The 18,852-nt window shown below is 41.4% G+C and overlaps 1 protein-coding gene across 1 annotated transcript in view; it reads left to right on the top strand.

Moving 5' to 3' along the window:
- The first annotated feature begins 203 nt into the window (after window positions 1-203).
- LOC144588704 (uncharacterized) overlaps window positions 204-18,852 on the top strand; it is a 654,446-nt gene continuing 635,797 nt past the window's right edge. Inside the window, exon 1 of the mRNA XM_078392003.1 lies at window positions 204-5,109. Coding sequence (XP_078248129.1) covers window positions 1,187-4,693 — 3,507 coding nt within the window. The 5' untranslated portion in view covers window positions 204-1,186 and the 3' untranslated portion in view covers window positions 4,694-5,109. The remainder of the gene's footprint in view (window positions 5,110-18,852) is intronic.

The following is an 18,852-nucleotide window of genomic DNA, read 5'->3' as shown; positions in this document are numbered from 1 at the left end:
ATGGAAACCCTTTTTAGGGTTTTCAGGTAGAGAGTTATTCCCTTCTTTCTGGGGGACATCTGGAAATGTGCAGCTTGGCCAAGGACAAACAGGTTGGCTCTGGTCACAGGAAGCATAGTGGAGAATTGAACTCCTAACCTAACTCATTGAGCTATCAGCCAGCATCCCTTTAAGAGGATTATGCATGCCAAATTTCTGATGAAGAAACTACTGTTACATACAGCACTGATGTTACCTGTCTGTCATGGGTTTGGAGGGAAAGTTCCATCCTATGGGGAGTGGAAGGTGGGACATCAGGAGGAGGGGCTGTACTGTATATATATGTGGAGTTTGTGTGGAGAAGTTAGGAGAAGCTGAGGGAGAGCTGGAGGAGAGCTGAGAGAAGAAGCTGGTGTGGGAGTCTGTGTGTCAGACAGGGTACTACTGTGTGTCAGTCAGTACCAACCTGATAGGTTCAGGTGTCTGTATGGTTAGCCAGAACTGATAGGTTCAGGGTCTGTGCTTTATTTAAAGGTGTTCTGTGTGAACCAAACTGGTGTATGTATGATTGAGACTAAGCCACGTTACTGTATCTTATTCACTTGATCATTTTATTTTCCCTGTGTGTTATTTAAATAAACCTTATTCCTTTATTTGTTAAAAATCCATCCCTGGTCTGTGTGACTCCTTACAGGGAATGGTTGGTGGCAGCTTAGTGAAACTGTGGCATATCCCAGTAGGTCTGGGGTTGTCACATTGATTGGTGTCCAGTGTGTGGGATACGACTGGTCCAGTTGTCCAGTGGTCCAGCAAAGCCTTGGCAAGTGTGCCCAGAGCAAGGGGGGTCTAGTCAGGGAAAGTCTGAGAGCGCGTAGGTAATCTTCTAGGCTTACCTCACGGGGAGGTACGCTAGTAGAAGAACGTGCCAACTCAGATTGGTGGGACTAGATTAGGGAGCTCTGAGGCAACCTGTTTTGGCGGGAAAAAGGCTGAGGCAAAGCTGAGTGAAGTAGCAGTGATCTAGCTTGTCTGCTGAGAGGCCTAGCAGAGGGGGGTGGACTCTGGCTGGCAACAGTTGCAAGTTAGTGCTGAAGAACAGCAGCAATCTATAGAAGGCTGGTTCTGAGGCAAAAGAGGAAAAAAAAAGTGGTCGCTTTATTTTGAGGCTTGACTTTTGAAAGCAGCCTGTTCTGGGGGGGGGGGGATTATGCCCTTGACTCGAAGCCAAATGGCAGAAATGGGTGAAGCGAGGGAACCCCAGGTAGACCAAGGTTCTGAGGATGAATTTGGCTCAGTGCAGGATGACAGCATGGGAGAACAGAACCCAGAACTCAGAAAAATGCTCATAGCCCAACAGCATGAATTGAGGGTGAGGGAGATGGAGCAAAGGGAAAGGGAGAAACAAAGACAATTTGAATGGGAGAGAGAGAAAATTGCTCTGGAAAAAGAAAGGATGGCGTTTGAGTTAAGAAAATTGGAACTGATGAATCAGAACAATAATAACAATAGAGATTCTGAGGGGGGCCAATTGTCTAAAACTGACCTGAAGAAATTCCCTGTGTACCACAAGGGAGATTGCCCTGAGGTGTTCTTTTCCCTAGTGGAAAGAGCGTTTGTGGACTTCTCAGTAAGGGAAACTGAGAAGATGACCATTATGCGATCTTTAATCAGTGGCAGCCTGGCAGAAGTCTATGCAGAGATGCCAGAGGAACTGCTAAAAGATTTCGCAGAGTTTAAAAAACTGGTGTTTGCCAGACATGGGATAAATGCGGAACAGCTGAGGCAAAGATTCAGGTCACTCACAAAGAAACCAGAGCAGACTTTTACCCAAGTGGGGGCCCAACTGGTGAGGCTGCTAGAGAAATGGCTATCTCAGGAGGGAACAGAGACCTTCCAGCAGCTCAAAGACCTGATAGCGCTGGAACAGTTTTATTCAGTCCTGCATGGGGAACTAGAGTTCCATGTGAGGGAAAGGAAACCGAAATCTGTGGCAGACGCGGCCGAGATCGCAGATTTTATTTACCAGATAAGAAAGCCCTTAGGTGAGGGGAAATCTGTAGGTAAACCCAAAGAAGCCTACAGCAAGTACTCTCAGGGACCAGGGAGAAACCAGCAAGTGGGAGGGGCCCATGGTGAAGGGAAGCCCTCAGACATGAAACAAAGACCTCAGATTTTGGAGGGAAAACCAAAACAAGATGAGAGAGACTCAAAATACAGCAGAAAATGTTATTTCTCTCAAGGAAAGGGCCATCTAATCTCAGAGTGTGAGAAATTAAAGCAGCTAAAAGGAAATGTGCCTCATGATTTGAGTGGAACCAAGCCAAAAGCTGTGTTCTGTGTCCAGAAAGAGCAAAGCTCCTTGTCACTGAGGGAGCCTGTTGCCATGGCTACTCAATCTGGAACAGTTACATCTGCTGATCAGGCTGAGGAAAATGGTCCTCTTGTGGAGGTCAAGCGCTGCTTGCTAGTGAGAACAGATTCGCAGTTGTTTGAAACCGCAGGGGTGGACGTAGGAATCCTTGACCATCAGTATAGGGGGCTGAGGGATACTTGTTCCCAGGTGACCCTGTGCCATCCAGATATTATTCCTAGGGAGTATATAATCCCGAATGAGAGCATAAAGGTGGCAGAGATTGAGGGACAGGTGATCTCACTGCCAGTAGCTGAGGTACCTGTGAACTTTCAAGGCTGGAGGGGAGTTTGGCGGCTAGCGATTTCATCGACTCTGCCAGCAGCCGTGCTCGTGGGAAATGACCTGGCTGAACATGTGAAACGGGTGCTAGTGATTACACGCTCACAAGCCACCACGGGGACAGGTCAGGGGGGTACTGATGAGCCCGAGACGGAAGCAGAGGGGAGTTCCGAAGCTGTGGTGGAAACTTTAACCACAGACAGCCGATTTGGCCAAGAGCAAAAGGCAGACGCCACTCTCCAAAAGTGTTTTGAACAGGTGACAGACGCCCAGCTAACACCTGAAACCCCAGTGAGATTTTGTGAGAAAAAGGGAATTTTATATAGAGAGACCCTGAGGAATATCTCAAAAGGGGGATATGGGATCAGAAGTCAGCTAGTGGTACCTGAAAAGTATCGCCCCATGATCTTACAAAGGGGGCACTCTGACATGTTTGCTGCGCACTTGGGGGTGAACAAAACACAGCAGAGAATCACACAGAATTTTTACTGGCCTGAAATAGGGAAGCAGATCAAGGAGTTCTGTAAACAATGTGATGTGTGTCAGAGGCAGGGGAATAACCGTGACAGGACCAAAGCAAAGTTGTGCCCTTTGCCTGTGATTGACACTCCGTTCAAATGCATAGGGGTGGATATTGTGGGACCTTTGCCCAAGGCCACAAAGAGGGGGAACAGGTTCATTCTCACCATTGTGGACCATGCCACGAGGTACCCTGAAGCCATTCCCTTGACTAACATTGAAACTAACACAGTGGCAGATGCCTTGGTGGGGTATATGTCCAGGATGGGATTCGCCTCAGAAATAATCACAGATTTGGGCGCATCGTTTACATCGAAGCTCATGAAACGGTTATGGCAAATCTGTGGAATTAAACACAAGGAAACCACTGCCTATCACCCTGAAAGTAATGGGTTAACGGAGAAGTTCAATGGAACTCTGATGCGCATGATTAGGGCTTACTTGGCAGAGAATCCAAACAATTGGGACCAGAAGCTGCAATCCCTTTTGTTTGCTTATCGATCAGTGCCACAAGCCAGTACCGGGTTCAGTCCGTTTGAACTTTTATTTGGGAGAAGGGTGAAAGGGCCCCTTGATTTGATCAAACAAAATTGGGAGCAGATCACCCAGGATGACCCACAAGATGTTGTGACATATATAGACACCTTGATGAATGACCTAAAGAGAAACCTAGAGCTAGCAGCAGAGACCCTGCAAGCTCAAAAGGTCAGAAAGAAAGCTTGGGATGACCAGGAAGCCAGGGAGAGGCACTTTAACCCAGGGGAGGAAGTGCTTTGGCCTAGGCCCTGCAAAGAGAACAAACTGCAGCTGGGTAGCCCAGAAATAAAATACTTGGGTCACATAGTAGGGGGAGGAGTGATCAAACCCCTAGAGGCCAAGATAGAAGCAGTTCGTGATTGGCCTAGACCCAACATCAAGAAAAAAGTCAAATCATTTCTTGGGTTGGTGGGCTACTACAGAAAGTTCATCCCGAGGTTTAGCGAGATTGCGGCTCCGCTGACCGATTTGACGAGGAAGAAGACTGATGACCGCATCCCGTGGACCAGCGACTGTGAGGAGGCGTTCCAGAGGTTGAAGGAGGCCCTCATCAACTATCCAGTGCTGCGTGCTCCAGACTTCGACCGGGAGTTCATCATCTACACCGATGCGTCTAACAGCGGGGTAGGAGCAGTTCTTTGCCAGGAGGATGAGAATGGTGACCAGCATCCAGTGTCCTACCTGAGTAGGAAACTCCAGAAAGGTGAGAGACATTTGGCAACCGTGGAAAAGGAGTGCCTGGCCATAGTCTACGCGATCCAGAAGGCCAAGCCTTACATCTGGGGAAGACATTTTACTCTGTGCACTGACCATTCACCACTGCAATGGTTAAAGACAATGAAAACCCACAATAGTAAACTTATGAGGTGGGCTTTAAACCTGCAAGACTATGACTTTGAAGTGAAGGTGGTCAGAGGGTCAGTGAACTGTGTTGCTGACGCCTTGTCAAGAAGACCTGAAGAATGAAGACGGCGAAAGAAACATGGACTATGTATATATTTTGGTGACCAAAGGTTAAATGTACTTATTTATTAAACATGTTTGGTTTGTATGAATAAAGGTAACTTGATGTATTGTAAATGGTATATGTTTAAATGCCTAATAGATATGTTTCACTTAGAGTGTAAGTATAAGTAAGTATGGTATTGTATGTTAATGTATAACTGTTGTTGTATGTTTTGGATCCAGGTTGTTTTTTGGAGAAAAGCACCTTAGCTTTCCCCCTACAAAACAACTTATAAAGAGGGGAGGTGTTACATACAGCACTGATGTTACCTGTCTGTCATGGGTTTGGAGGGAAAGTTCCATCCTATGGGGAGTGGAAGGCGGGACATCAGGAGGAGGGGCTGTACTGTATATATATGTGGAGTTTGTGTGGAGAAGTTAGGAGAAGCTGAGGGAGAGCTGGAGGAGAGCTGAGAGAAGAAGCTGGTGTGGGAGTCTGTGTGTCAGACAGGGTACTACTGTGTGTCAGTCAGTACCAACCTGATAGGTTCAGGTGTCTGTATGGTTAGCCAGAACTGATAGGTTCAGGGTCTGTGCTTTATTTAAAGGTGTTCTGTGTGAACCAAACTGGTGTATGTATGATTGAGACTAAGCCACGTTACTGTATCTTATTCACTTGATCATTTTATTTTCCCTGTGTGTTATTTAAATAAACCTTATTCCTTTATTTGTTAAAAATCCATCCCTGGTCTGTGTGACTCCTTACAGGGAATGGTTGGTGGCAGCTTAGTGAAACTGTGGCATATCCCAGTAGGTCTGGGGTTGTCACAACTACATATTTATTTTTGACAGAATTGGATGACATTGCAAGTTGATGCTGCTGCTTCTGAAAAATAACTAACAGGTCTTTCTTTCTTTCTTTCTTTCTTTCTTTCTTTCTTTCTTTCTTTCTTTCTTTCTGAAAGGGCAATCTTTACAATTGGGAGGGTGCTGAAACAGAATGCATTTCTCCCTTTTTAGCATGTTTATCATAAACAATGTGCACAAATGAATACATCCATCAAGAATATAATTTGAGCCAAGCATAAATATTAGGCTCCCGCTGAATTTTTTGTTTCAAATATCATGGAGTCATCCAATTAAAATGGGATTATTTCTTAGATTTTCCCAGTGTTTGTTCTGCTCTGTTGCTTTTTTTTTCTTTTTCTTTCTTTCCAGCCGATTCTTGAAATGTCCACTGGTGGAAACCAAGATCAGAATAGCATCTTTCACATAACCTTTTAAAGTCAGAGCCACTCTGCAAAATCAGGCAGTTGCAACTTGACTTGTAAAACAGTGTAAAACAGAACTCTAGAACACTCTTATGGGTTTCTCTTCTGTGCTCTTGGAGTAGAGAGGTTAGCATCTTTTTCTATGGATACATTAGGGAAAGCCCAGCTAAACACAGTTGAAATGATATTGCTGCAGTTTGGTTTGTTCAACACTGACCTTCATGTTTTGTAGATATGTTCTCACAGGCCATTGCTCTCCTAGAAGCTAGACAAAGCTACATAAGATATATGTGACCTATATGAAGGAAAGAATGCAAGCTTTTCATGCCTTAGAATGCAAGCTTTTCATGCAAATGTTCCACTTGGATCTGTGATATCTCCAGGAAAAGTTGTCTGAAGCTGTAGCATTGCTGCCTATCAGTGTACATAATACTAAGCTAGATGGACCAATGATCTGCTTTTGTATGAGTTCACGCCCTATGCCATATGACCAAAGGATATAAGCACCGGATTTGGCAGGTGCCCACCTTGTTGCCTCGGTGCAGGATAGACATATTTCCACTTTCTCTCAAGATCCCCAACCTGATATACTATAATTTTTGATATCAGGTGAAATGAGAAACAGCATCCCTTTACATAGATGCATGCATTTGATTTGAAAATGTCCCATCCCATTGTGACTGGCCATTTTGCAAACATGTTAATATGCTTTTGGCATTTAGTCAACTTCCAATATGTCCTTATGCTTCATTTTCATTTATCAAGACAATTATTTTCAGCACTGAAGTTTCATTTTCAGCATGGCTGCGATAAAGCAAATTTGTTTTCCTGATTTATTTCTGTGATGAGCCAGCTTGCTCAAAACTAACTTGGCCGGCAATTGAAAAATTGTTTCCTGGGCTGCACGTCGTGATGTTGATAGTCGACATAACCCAAGGGGCTTTCGTTGCTATTCTGAGTTTTATCCGATTGTGTCAGAAGTAGTGAAATGGATAATTATTTTTTCGAGGAGGAAGGGAAACACAAGCAAAAGATAGGCTACACTTTTAATTTTGAAGTCTCCCGCAATGGACGGAAAACCTATCTTTTAATTGACATTTATGAAAATTAGCGAGGGGGGGGGGGGTCCATGAAAAAATTGTTTCATGATGCTCACTTAAATTTTAACCTGCTGAATTTGTAACAAAGCATTATAAAATTAAATAAGTTAACATTTTATTGACTAATATGAGAGAGATGCAGCAACATTCACTGATAGAAACTGAGAGTAGGAAAATGCTCTTTTCTCCATGTCCCTGACATGTCTACCAAGTCAAGAAAGATTGGGAGACCATCTTAAACTGATCTTTGGGCTACAAGAGGAAGGGGGAAAGCTGAATGAATATAAGTCTGCTTGTACAGTGATGGATTTCAGTCATTTTTGTCCTATTTTATCCTCCCATATAGATTGCTCTTTCACTTTTGGGGACAGGTTCTGCATTTGGATGCAGTACTGAAGAAAACCTTCTCTGTTGTGGAAACTGCCTGGTAGGATAGTTCTTCCAATGGGGATTAGGCAGAATGACAGTCTTGAATATTTTCTCCACTGACGGAATACCTATCTGTTCATCTGGGCCCTATTACTTTGCAAATTGCTAATGCTACTAGTTGTCCTATTTTTAAAATGAACTGTTTTTTTTTAATGGATCTTTCTTTTTTGTTATCATTTATTCTTTCAGTTACTAGTTTTACTGCATTCATTATTGGTAAACTACAGTCAGATTTTTAATGAAAAGCTGTATCGATATGCTTAATATAAAATAAAATAAAATTGCTTTTGTACCTTTCTTTGTGTCTGCTTATAATATAAAGGTATATGTAACCCGCTGGATAGCTCAGTGGTTTAGGCATCTGCCTGAAGATCCAGAGGTTGGGAATTCAATTCCCCACTGTGCCTCATTGACAGGGACTGGACTCCAATACCCATAAGATCCCTTTCAGCGCTGCAGTTCTAAGATTATTATTATAAACTATATATATGAAAAACCAAGTATAACAAAGAATGTTATATTTTCTAGTCACAATAAAATATTGAATCTCCCACACATTTCTCCCACAAATCAATGTGTCACTCCTGGGGAATTTCTGTAGTACTGCTGTGTATCAATGGGGTGGAGTGGAGTCCTAACAAGACAAACTGGTAGTGCAAAATGATAGCTAGATCAAGAAAATATCCTCGGAAGCCCACTTTACATTGCAAAATATCATTATTTCTTTATCTATACAGCTACGCATAGACAGGGGCCTCAGACTGGGGCCATTTATAAGGAGCATACAATGCCCATCCTACCATATCTGCACTGGCTACCAGACTATTTTTGGCCCAATTCAAAGTGCTGGTCACAGCTTGGGTCCAGACTACCTGAAGGAGTGTATCTTCCATATGAGCCTTCTTGGCATTTAAGATAGTCAGAGGAGGCCCTCCTTTTGGCCCCATTGTTAGCACGGGCATGGTTGATGAGGAGATGAGAGAGAGCCTTCTCTCTGGCAGCTGTCATATTATGGAATGCTTTTCCCCAGGACATCAAGCTGGCCGCCTCTATTTTATCCTTCTGTCAACAGTTGAAGACTCACCTTTTCAGACAAGGTTTTAACAATCATGCCTAGGTTTCCGAATGGCTTTTAAGATCTTTTTACTTGCCTTTAATCATTTTGTACTATAATTACTGTCTAGTTTAATTGTTTTTAATGTTTAATTTATTATATTTTTAATTCTTTTTCTTTTAATGTTGGGAGCCAATTTGGGTCCCCTTATCAGGCAAAGGAGACGACAGAGGATGAGATGGTTGGACAGTGTCATGGAAGCTACCAACATGAATTTGACCAAGCTCCGGGAGGCTGTGGAAGACAGGAGGGCCTGGCTTGCTCTGGTCCATGGGGTCACGAAGAGTCGGACACGACTTGACGACTAAACAACAGCAAATCAGGAGAAAGGTGGCATATAAATAAAACGAACAAACAAATAATAATAAATAAATTGTAAACTGCCCAAAGAGTGCTTTAAGCACTATCAGGCTATATATAAACATCACACTTGGCCTTTTTGCTTTACTTTTTCAAATCGTTGCTGTTTTCTATCAGTGCCACTTTCCTATTTTAATTATTGATCCTTCTATTCCCCATTTTCACTTACTATGTTTTTAATTCTATTCTTTTTAATATTGTGAGCCACCTTGTATCACCTTATCAGGAGAAAGGGAGCCTATAAATAAAACAAATATATAAATGCATAATATGGCTCCTTTACATGGTCTCTTGTCTCTCCTTTTTATTGCAAAAACAATCCCATGAGGTAATACTAGCCAAGAAATATTAACTGGTCCAAGGATTCCAGGTAGGATTTGTGACTAAGCAGGAATCTGAACTTGGTTCTGCCTGTTTCAAGTCCAGCACTCCAATCAATATGCTATGCTAATTCCCTCTGATCTACAGTTACTATGTAAATGATACCAAGGCAAAAACATACTGGCAGAAAACAATCAACAATTAAGGATCTTAATTTGCATTATATGTGTAATTCCACATTACTTTGCATAATATGGATATGCAAGTCTGTATATTACATAAATAAAGCTGTCTAATAATAATTTGCATAATATGCAAATTAAGATTCTGGGATTTGAAGAATTTGAGTATTGTAACCTTAATCCTGAATGAAATTTCAAGCTGTAATCATGGAGTAAGCCTGTTGAACAAAGTGAGTATTATTTCTGAGTAGACATGGATAAGTCAGTGAGTCATGTATTTGGCTGTGGAGCCAAAGGCTGGGAGTTCAATTCCCCAGTGTGCCTCCCAAGAGAAGGGCCAGCCTGTATAACCTTGGGCAAGCTGCACAGCCTCAGGATGCCCCCAGAAGAAGGGAACGGTAACCCTAAAAAACCCTAGAAATGGGTCATTATAAGACAGAATTGACTTGACAGCACACAATTATTATTTGACATAAGTAGGATTGTGTTGCCAATCTTCAAACAAAATGATCGTTCTGTATGCTCCCCGATTGACAATTATGCCTGTTGTGCAATTTTGGTCCACATATTAGTATCATTTTTGCAATGGATCAGCACTGCGAAAATAGGACTTGGCTTCATGGAATATGCATAGCTTACTTTTTAAAAATGAAAGTGCATTTCAGCACTAGGAGAGATACACACTTTATCTTAACAAGAGATAAGAGAAAGTAGCAAATTTGTTCCTCACTACTAAATAACATAAGATGTTACGTCCTCACTGCTAAATTTTTATTGTCCATTTCATAGTAGCTGAGCCACTGTGAAAATTTGTCAAAAATAAATTGGAAGTTCTAAATTATTAAACATGTGTTAAACTATCCATAAATAATTATTATACTCAGCAAAATGTAATTGTCAGGCAAGCTGAAAAATTTGAAGGTATTTTATAGTCCTTCTGCTTGCCTTCATTGGATAATAAATGAGAATAGATTTCTAATGCCCAATTCCATGGGCTGAATATCTTTGTCCTTTTACAAGTTGGAAAAAGAGGAATGGAAACTTTTTCCTCCAAGAAAGAAGGGCAATTTATTTGTTGAAAATGGCTATTTATGTGGTGAATGGGATATGAAAGAGCACACTCTGTCCCAGGGGCTTTTAAAAATGCATGCCTTAAGTATCACTAGAAGTGGAATATAAAATTATACACAGTATTTCAAATGAAATGCCACCTCAATTTGTTTTATGCTAATCACCGATGCGCAAAAGAATAATCATAGATCTTGTCTAGGGGATTGTACATACTTCCTCTTCCACAGCGACTAGTGGGAGCAAAAATTTAAATAATAATAATAATATAAAGGAACAGAAAAAGGAACCAAAATAAAATCACTCCTGTCATCTGGCCTGAGTGGGGCAGATTTTGTATGAGGATTGTTCCTTCCCGTAAGATTGCTTTGAGCATAGAAACATTGTTTTGGGATTCAAAGGTACTCCTAGACATGATCTGAGCAATTGGTGGCTGAGAGTGAGCTGCTATTTTTGCTCATTTTACAATGGACAGTCGTTCATGACAGAGCCTGCACAGGAATTAAGATCATCAGGTGAGGCCTTCCTCTTGGTCCCACCACCCTCATAGGCTCACTTGGTAGGGACACAGGAGTGGATCTTCTCTGTCACTTCTCCCAGACTCTGGAACTCACTCCTGCAGGAAGCTAGTCAGGCTCCATCTTTGCTGTCCTTCCACTAGCAGGAAATAACCTTTCTCTTTAGGCAAGCTTTTTCTTAGAGACTGGCAGACTGAGAGGGGTTTTAAACAGACTGTTCTGCCCTGTTTTTAGTATTAAATATTTTTAGATTTAAATATTGTCTTTTAATGGCTGTAAGCTACTTTGGGTTCTTTTAAGGACAAAGGTGGCCTAAAAATCTGTGCTACATGAAGTCCACCCTGCTTTCCCCCCCTCTAATTCTTCTTATTATTATTACACTTGATAATATTTATAGACACCCTACTGTCCCAGATCTTGAAGCAATTTGCAAATTAATAAAAGCAAAATAAACAGCCCAATAAAAATGAATGCAGCACAAAAACTAAGACAACAAGTTGCTGTGTTTAGTGATCAAGAAACACATGAGACTGATTTTAATGTGAGTCAAATTTGGTTACTGCTGAGTCCCATACGACAAGGTCTATAGCATTCCAAATGGTGGGTACTGCTTTTTGGCCTGTCCGTCCAACTGGCCTGGTCTTATTGGGACTACACATGCACCCTCTGTTCAAAAAATGAATAGCCATTTAATCTAGGGCAAAATATAACACCACTGGATAGTCAGATATGAGATATATAACTGATACAGAGAGGCACATGTAACACCTGAAGTATTATTCATGAGAGACAAACAACTCAAAGCTCCAGGAGTGGAAGGAGAACATTTCTGGTACATTGCCCCTGCTGGGCACTTTTCAGCACATGGAGGGGAGATTAGCAAAAAGAGAAGGAAGCAATCTGTTTCCACTTCCTTGCTGATCGGCTGACCAGCTGAGTAGGAATAGCAAGTGGGCAAGAATCCTCAGGGGTCTGCAAATCACACAGAGAGCAACCAACGTTAAAGAATGGTGTTTGTTCATTCACATATACAACATGTCATATTACATAATGTATGCTCTTTAATGGTATTGTATCAATAACAGGACTGTGTGAATACCATATGCTTTGATTTGGTCTGAATCATTTGATTTGCCTTACCAATCACAACCAAACTATTTTACGCTTACCACAACAATACACCCACAACAAGACACACTAATCACCCATCTACAGAAAAAGACAAAAGCCCATCTCATAGCCATAAATACCGCACTCCCAAGCCAACTACACCAGAGCACAGAGTGCTGTCCTCTGAAGATGCCGGCCACAGAGACTGGCGAAACGTTAGGAAGAACAACCTTCAGAACACGGCCAAAGAAACCGAAATACCCACAACAACTACTTTAAGCCAGTTTGTAGCCCATCCTATTTGATTTGCATCTGAATATTTTAAATATTTAAATATTTCTATGTTTGTTTGTTTTCCCAAATAGCGGGTGGGGGACATGAAAATTGACCTGTGTAGTGGAAGTGAAACCATCAACTACAAGTTGACCTCCAGTGTACAGGCAAAGGTCCCACCAGTTTCCTTCTTTTCTCCCTACTACCCTAGCCATGCCATTTAGATAGCTTAGGTCCTTTTCCTAATTTCAACATGACCCATCTCACTTGAATTGCACAGGAGGGAACAAATGTAAACAGAGACAGGCACTTGGTTGATTAGACTGACATCTGCAGCTGCATCAAAGAAAAGAAGAATAAATCTTCATCTTTCTACATTCACCTACCTCCTGAAAATTCAAACAAAACAAATAGCAATGTCTCTCACATCAAAATGACATCAAAATGGCTACTAATCACAGGCACAGGGGAGTTCCCTCCCAGGGGCCCTGTGACTGGAGTTTCTAAAGGAGCTCAAACTTTTCATTGGTACTTGAGCTGTCAACCTTGTGCTCTAGGTTTCTACATTCTGTTACAGTATCCTTTTCATTCCCCATGTCAATTTTTTAAAATCGCTTTTTTTACCTCCGAAAGAGCCAAATCAATATTGAATGTATTTTTTACCTCCCAAAGAGCCAAACCAATATTGAAGAACCCTGAGTGCCACTTTGCTTTGGATTTGTCTGAAACCAACAAAATCCCCAATTCACATCACATTCTAAATAATTTCCAAACTCAAAGCATACGCCTAATAACAATTTCCTTGGCAAGTATTTTCATTGGAAGAAGCATAAAGTTGTCTACTTAAATCATTTCTCTTTTTTTCTATATGGAGAGGAGGGCATCAGATGCAGTCCATAGCTTTTTTTTTGTTGTGCACTCCAATCTGGCTCAGAATGTACATGAATGAATCAACCAATGGGTACAACTAGGGGCAGGTGCTCCTCTCCCTCAAGTTCTGATTTTGGAAAGATACACAGAGTCAACCTTACACGTTATTATCATCATGCAGTGACAGAGGGCAGACTGAAAGAGAGAGAGAGAGATGCAATTACATTATATATTGCCAATATCCTCTGAAACACCGGGTATGATTTTCATTATGAAGGATAAATCATGGAAAAGCAGCTTATATGTAACTTAGGAGCTGTGTTTGAAGGGCTCCAGATAAGGCAAGTGAAAATGCTAATATATATATATATTGGTTCTTAACACCTACATTGTGCTAGACAGGATTAAGTTTGTTTGCTATTTTACACTCAAATCGTTAAGATAAATATTTGCCTAAAATTCAGTTGCTCCTAAGAAAATAGTAAATTCAAGTGACTTGTTGCACAAATACCTGTTTAACACCAACAAAGATATTAATGGAATTATTAAAATGCATGTAGTTGAAATCAGAATGAACATTCAAGTGGTTTTGAAAGGTTGCTTTATTTGCCACTAAATCATTGACAAATAACAGGTGGAAACAAGTCATCATGCATTCATTGCTGGCTTCTGTTTGGACAGATGGCCAGCCAGCACAGTCACTGAAACTTTTTTTTATTTACCCTACTTTTAATTATATAAAGTGTGATAGCTCTAACAGTATGTCAAGTGTGTGTGTGTGTGTGTGTGTGTGTGTGTGTGTGTGTGTGTGTGTGTGTGTGTGTGTGTGTGTGTGTGTGTGTGAGAGAGAGAGAGAGAGAGAGAGAGAGAGAGAGAGAGAGAGAGAAATATGCTGAGGTGTAAAATAATGGCACATACATTTTCTTTAATTTTACATCTGACTTCATTTTCTCCTTATTATCCATATCTAGAATACTGCCATACGAAATCCTACTGTTATTAATTGCTGCAAATACAGCACCTTCTTAAACCAGTTTAGGTGTCTGGCTGTGGAACAAAAAGGTTGGGAGGCTGCCTCTTCTCACAGGAGGCTCAGTGAGCGGTTCGATTCCCCACTGTGCCTCCTGTGAGAAGAGGCAGCCTGTGGAGTCGTGGGGAACCTGCACAGCCCCAGGGCACCCTCCCTAAAAGGGAATGATAGGCCAGTTCTGTGCATTCTCTAACTAAAAAACCCTGGGGTCACCATAAGTCAGAGTCGACTTGAGGGAGCACAAATATTAATTATTATTAAATATACTGTATAAGAAATAGGGATTGGCAGACTCTCATATTTCTACTGCATAATTGCTCCGGGATTCTGACATTCAGTTGCTTCTGCCTCAGCCTGATGCTGGTCAGGGATGCAGATTTCATAACAGAGATGGCAAAATTCCATGCACATACCGTTGCCTCAAAGAAAGAAGAAGAATAAATTTTGTACTATAACTAGACATCAGAATTCTGAAAAGGGAAGGGGGAAGGTTTGGTCTGTCAAACAGATGACACAATGACACATTATCACCAACAATAAGTTGATGTTCTGGTCCTGAACTCACCTTGGGGGCCGCGTTTTCTTGGAGGTTCTCCCTTTCCCCAGGCCTCACTGTGTGGCAATAACCTGCTACTGCCCTGGATTTGAATCAGTCAGTGGGAATGACCAATGGGTAGGAGCATGTTTTGTGGTGGACCAAAAGGAGGGAGGCTTCAGGTCCAGTCCACTGGGAATCTTAAAATTGTAGGCTAGCTGCTCCAGAGTTCTCGTCTTTCTGGGAGCTTCTCTCAGCCAACTACCCCACGTTGTTTCAAGTTTGAATGTTTAATGTTTCAACAAGTGGGTGTTAAAAGTATGTGTGAAGTCAATAAAGTGTTGGAGTTCTGTTATTTGGCTGCATGCCAAAGCTTTTTTTAGGGGTGTTCAGAGGTACAGGAATGGATCTCTGTGGCTGTGGCTGGCCCTTTTATGGTGCAGCCCTGGTTGAGTTCCTTTATGGGGAAGTAGGGTGGGGAGGTAAATTGCACTCTCAGCCCCAGTGCCTTTGCACACACCCCACTCCATGGGCAACAGGCAAAGGCTGCTCAGTGGCCTACACTTATGTGATAACCCTGTATTGTTTCCCTGGGCAACATCAGAGACAAAGTGTGGGAGCTGATGGGATCAATCTCCTATGCTACCATTAGGGGCTATTGGCAGTTGTAACCAATAAAGATGTGGCTAATTTTATACCAGATAAAACAGGTTACTGTATATGTTTGTGATTGTTTGCATTCTGACACTGGAACCACTAGCAGGATCATCAACAAATGTAACTTTTTTAAAAAAATAGAAATAAGTTACCGTATTAATAGAGCAAACTACATACTATTCATTCTCCTTAAAATGACACACACACACACACACACACACACACACACACACACACACACACACACACACACACACACACACACACACACACACACACACACACACACACAGAACACAAGTGGAGAAATCATCCTGTGAATTCCAACCCTAATACAGTCGTAAAGGGAGGAGGGGGCGGACAAAACCCTACAAAACTGCTGGAAGTCATTCATCAAACTTACCTTCCTGTAAATATATCATTTCTGACCCTTTCTGACCACAGCTTGGAATGGCCACCCTTCAAACAAGCTCTCCTGTACTGCCAGGTTTCATTTTATTTTTATTTTTTATTTTATTTTATTCATGTCAATCTCTTAAGCCGTTTTCTCCGTTAAAGCCACAGCAACTACACCTCACTTGATTTATGTTGTTAATGGCAGAATGTAATTCATCTGTCTTGTTCACAGAGACACAGGACATATAATCCAGATCAAAGAAATCTAATGACATACATACATATGTAAACCAAGCTGAGTGGAATTTAAAAGTGGGATATTAATGTACACCTTAGTTCTGACAATAGCACAGGAAAACTGGATTAAAATGCTACCAGTGGTTTAGGTATCTGGCTGTGGAGTCAGAGGTTGGGAGTTTGATTCCCCACTGTGCCTCTTTGATAAGGGCTGGATCTGAGGATCCATAAGGTCCCTTCCAGCTCTACAGTTGTAAGATTAAATAATATGTAAATAAACATATATATGCATGCATCCATAAAACACATTTTAAATTAATTCACAACAGCTTAGCCACCAGAGTTTTTTTCCTTTTTCCGTTATCCACTTGGAGCCCTTGACATGGGTAGAAACTAAATTCGTTTCTAATTTATTTTCAATAAGTTGAATATAAATTATGAATAGTACTGTCTTTTGTCTTATTGGATGAAATTATTCAACTGCAAGAACGTAATCTTAAAAATATGTTCTGGGGATAATGCTGGAGATATGACAGTTAATACAATCCCAGTTTTTCAAATCCAACATGAGGATTTCCCTTTTTAAAGCAGAATGAAAAACTGTGGCCCTCCAGATGTTTGGGAACTACAACCTCTAACCGTCACCATGAGTTGTTGGTGATAGCTGATGAAAGATGTAGGCCAAAGAAACCCTAGAGGGCTACCTTGGCATCTCCCTGCCTTAATAGCCATGTGCAAATATCACCTTTATCACTACCATCAGATCCACCATTACGTTCATCCTCCACACCGCAGCCTCAAGTGGCTATGCATATGTTGAAAATTCTCCTATGCAATATGTATATTTATATGTGGCATGCAAGTTGTGTTACGTGGGGAAAGGGACAAAGCTTCTGTTTATTCTGATGAGTTGGACTCTCCTGATGGCACCACTGCTCTAATATGTTCAGCTCTCCTTATGCTATTGTCACTTGCAAATTAAATATGGATGTGTGTAGCCAGCATCCTTGATATAAAAACATGCTCAAAATAGTGTCGGTTTCATATGTGGCAAATTGGTCCCTGTAAAAGAACAGATTGTCCTGGTAAGGTATGTTATCAGGGAAAGAACTGTGCTTAAAAACATATACCATTTTGTTATTCTAATTCCTGTTATTCTAACTCCTGTTATGTAGGAAAGAAGATAAACTGAAATATTTAGCAATTGTTTTCTGGATTGTCTCACAGTGGTCTTACAATATTTTTTTCAGCCATTAAACATTTTGGCCAAACTCTGTTCTCTCTATTTTCAAAAAGATGAATGTGCCAAATTCATTATTTAGACAAAGATAATGGAATTAATGCTCACAGTGTATGCGGCTTTTGGGTCAAAGTCCCATGTTAGGTCTCTGCCATTCGTAATTTTCACCTGTTGTGTGGATGGGATCTGCATTGTGTGGCATACAATGTGCATGTAATGGTACAAAAATAATACTGGCAATTAAAAGACACACAGGGCAACTTGAGTCCACACAAGAACTTTCTTGATTTTCTCTTTCTGTATTCCTGATTCATATTGTGGACTTCGTATTACATGTGACAGGTTTGGGCTAAACCTGATAGAATCGTTAAATCAAATTTTGTACATGACAATAAGTAATTGTCAGGATCAGTACTGTAAAGAGAAGCAAAGCTTGAAAGTATACAGCTGAGGTGATTGGAACAGCTGTGAATGTAACCCTAGGATTGGTCATCTATGGCAGTGGTCTCCAACCTTGGGCCTCCAGATGTTCTTGGACTGCAACTCCCAGAAGCCTTCACCACCACCTCCGCTGTCCAGGATTTCTGGGAGTCGAAGTCCAAGAACATCAGGAGGCCCAAGGCTGGGGACCACTGATCTATGGCACTGGTTCTTAACCTTGGGTTACTCAGGAGTTTTGGACTGCAACTCCCAGAAGCCTTCACCACCAGCTGTCCTGACTGGGGTTTCTGGGAGTTGCAGTTCAAAAGCATCCGAGTAACAAAGGTTAAGAACCACTGATCTATGGGATAAAACTAGCAGACCAAGCATACACAATCTGTGGGTTGTTGAGGGTTGTTGTTGGTGATGCTGGTTGGTGTATTTGTGGAGAAGAGTTGTGTTCCTGTGCTGGAGAATCCTGGAGGAAGCTTGGTATTGAAAAGGAACTCTGGCTATTTGGACGGAATGTATGGTATATGACTACTGAACTTATTTACTGGACATTGACTCTGATATATGCACTAAACTCTGTGGAAACTGTTGTGCATTACTTTGGGACTGAGAACAAAGACTTAGCTTTAAATATACTTGTATATTCTGTAAATAATATAATATCTGCTATCAACACTGCTTTGGTGCTTGGCGTTTTCATCATCTCAGGAAAGATCTTTTGGTTATTGCCCCCTGGTGTATACCTGTACTACCGCTACTCTGTCAATATGCATTCTAGTGCTTTACAGGGAGTAAGTCTCAATTCTGCAGCCCAAACAAGAAGCAATTCATTTCATATGCCTAAAATAAAATGATTTTTAAAAATGGCCAGAGTCCTGTTGGGAGAATCTTGTTGGCATGAAATCATTTGAATGGCCAGCCATGTGATTGGCTGCACACTGGACACTTTGCCAAAAGGGCAAACCACTGTTTTGATTCCCTTTCTGCACAAGAAGAGAGGGATTGGGCATGTCCCCTGTTGATCAGATCTTAGGCAA

This window comes from Pogona vitticeps, chromosome 1 (assembly GCF_051106095.1).
Source record: "Pogona vitticeps strain Pit_001003342236 chromosome 1, PviZW2.1, whole genome shotgun sequence".
In the NCBI taxonomy this organism is placed as follows: domain Eukaryota; kingdom Metazoa; phylum Chordata; class Lepidosauria; order Squamata; family Agamidae; genus Pogona; species Pogona vitticeps.
The sequence above is the reverse complement of the archived record's forward strand: the minus strand, read 5'-3'. Positions and strand labels throughout refer to the sequence as shown.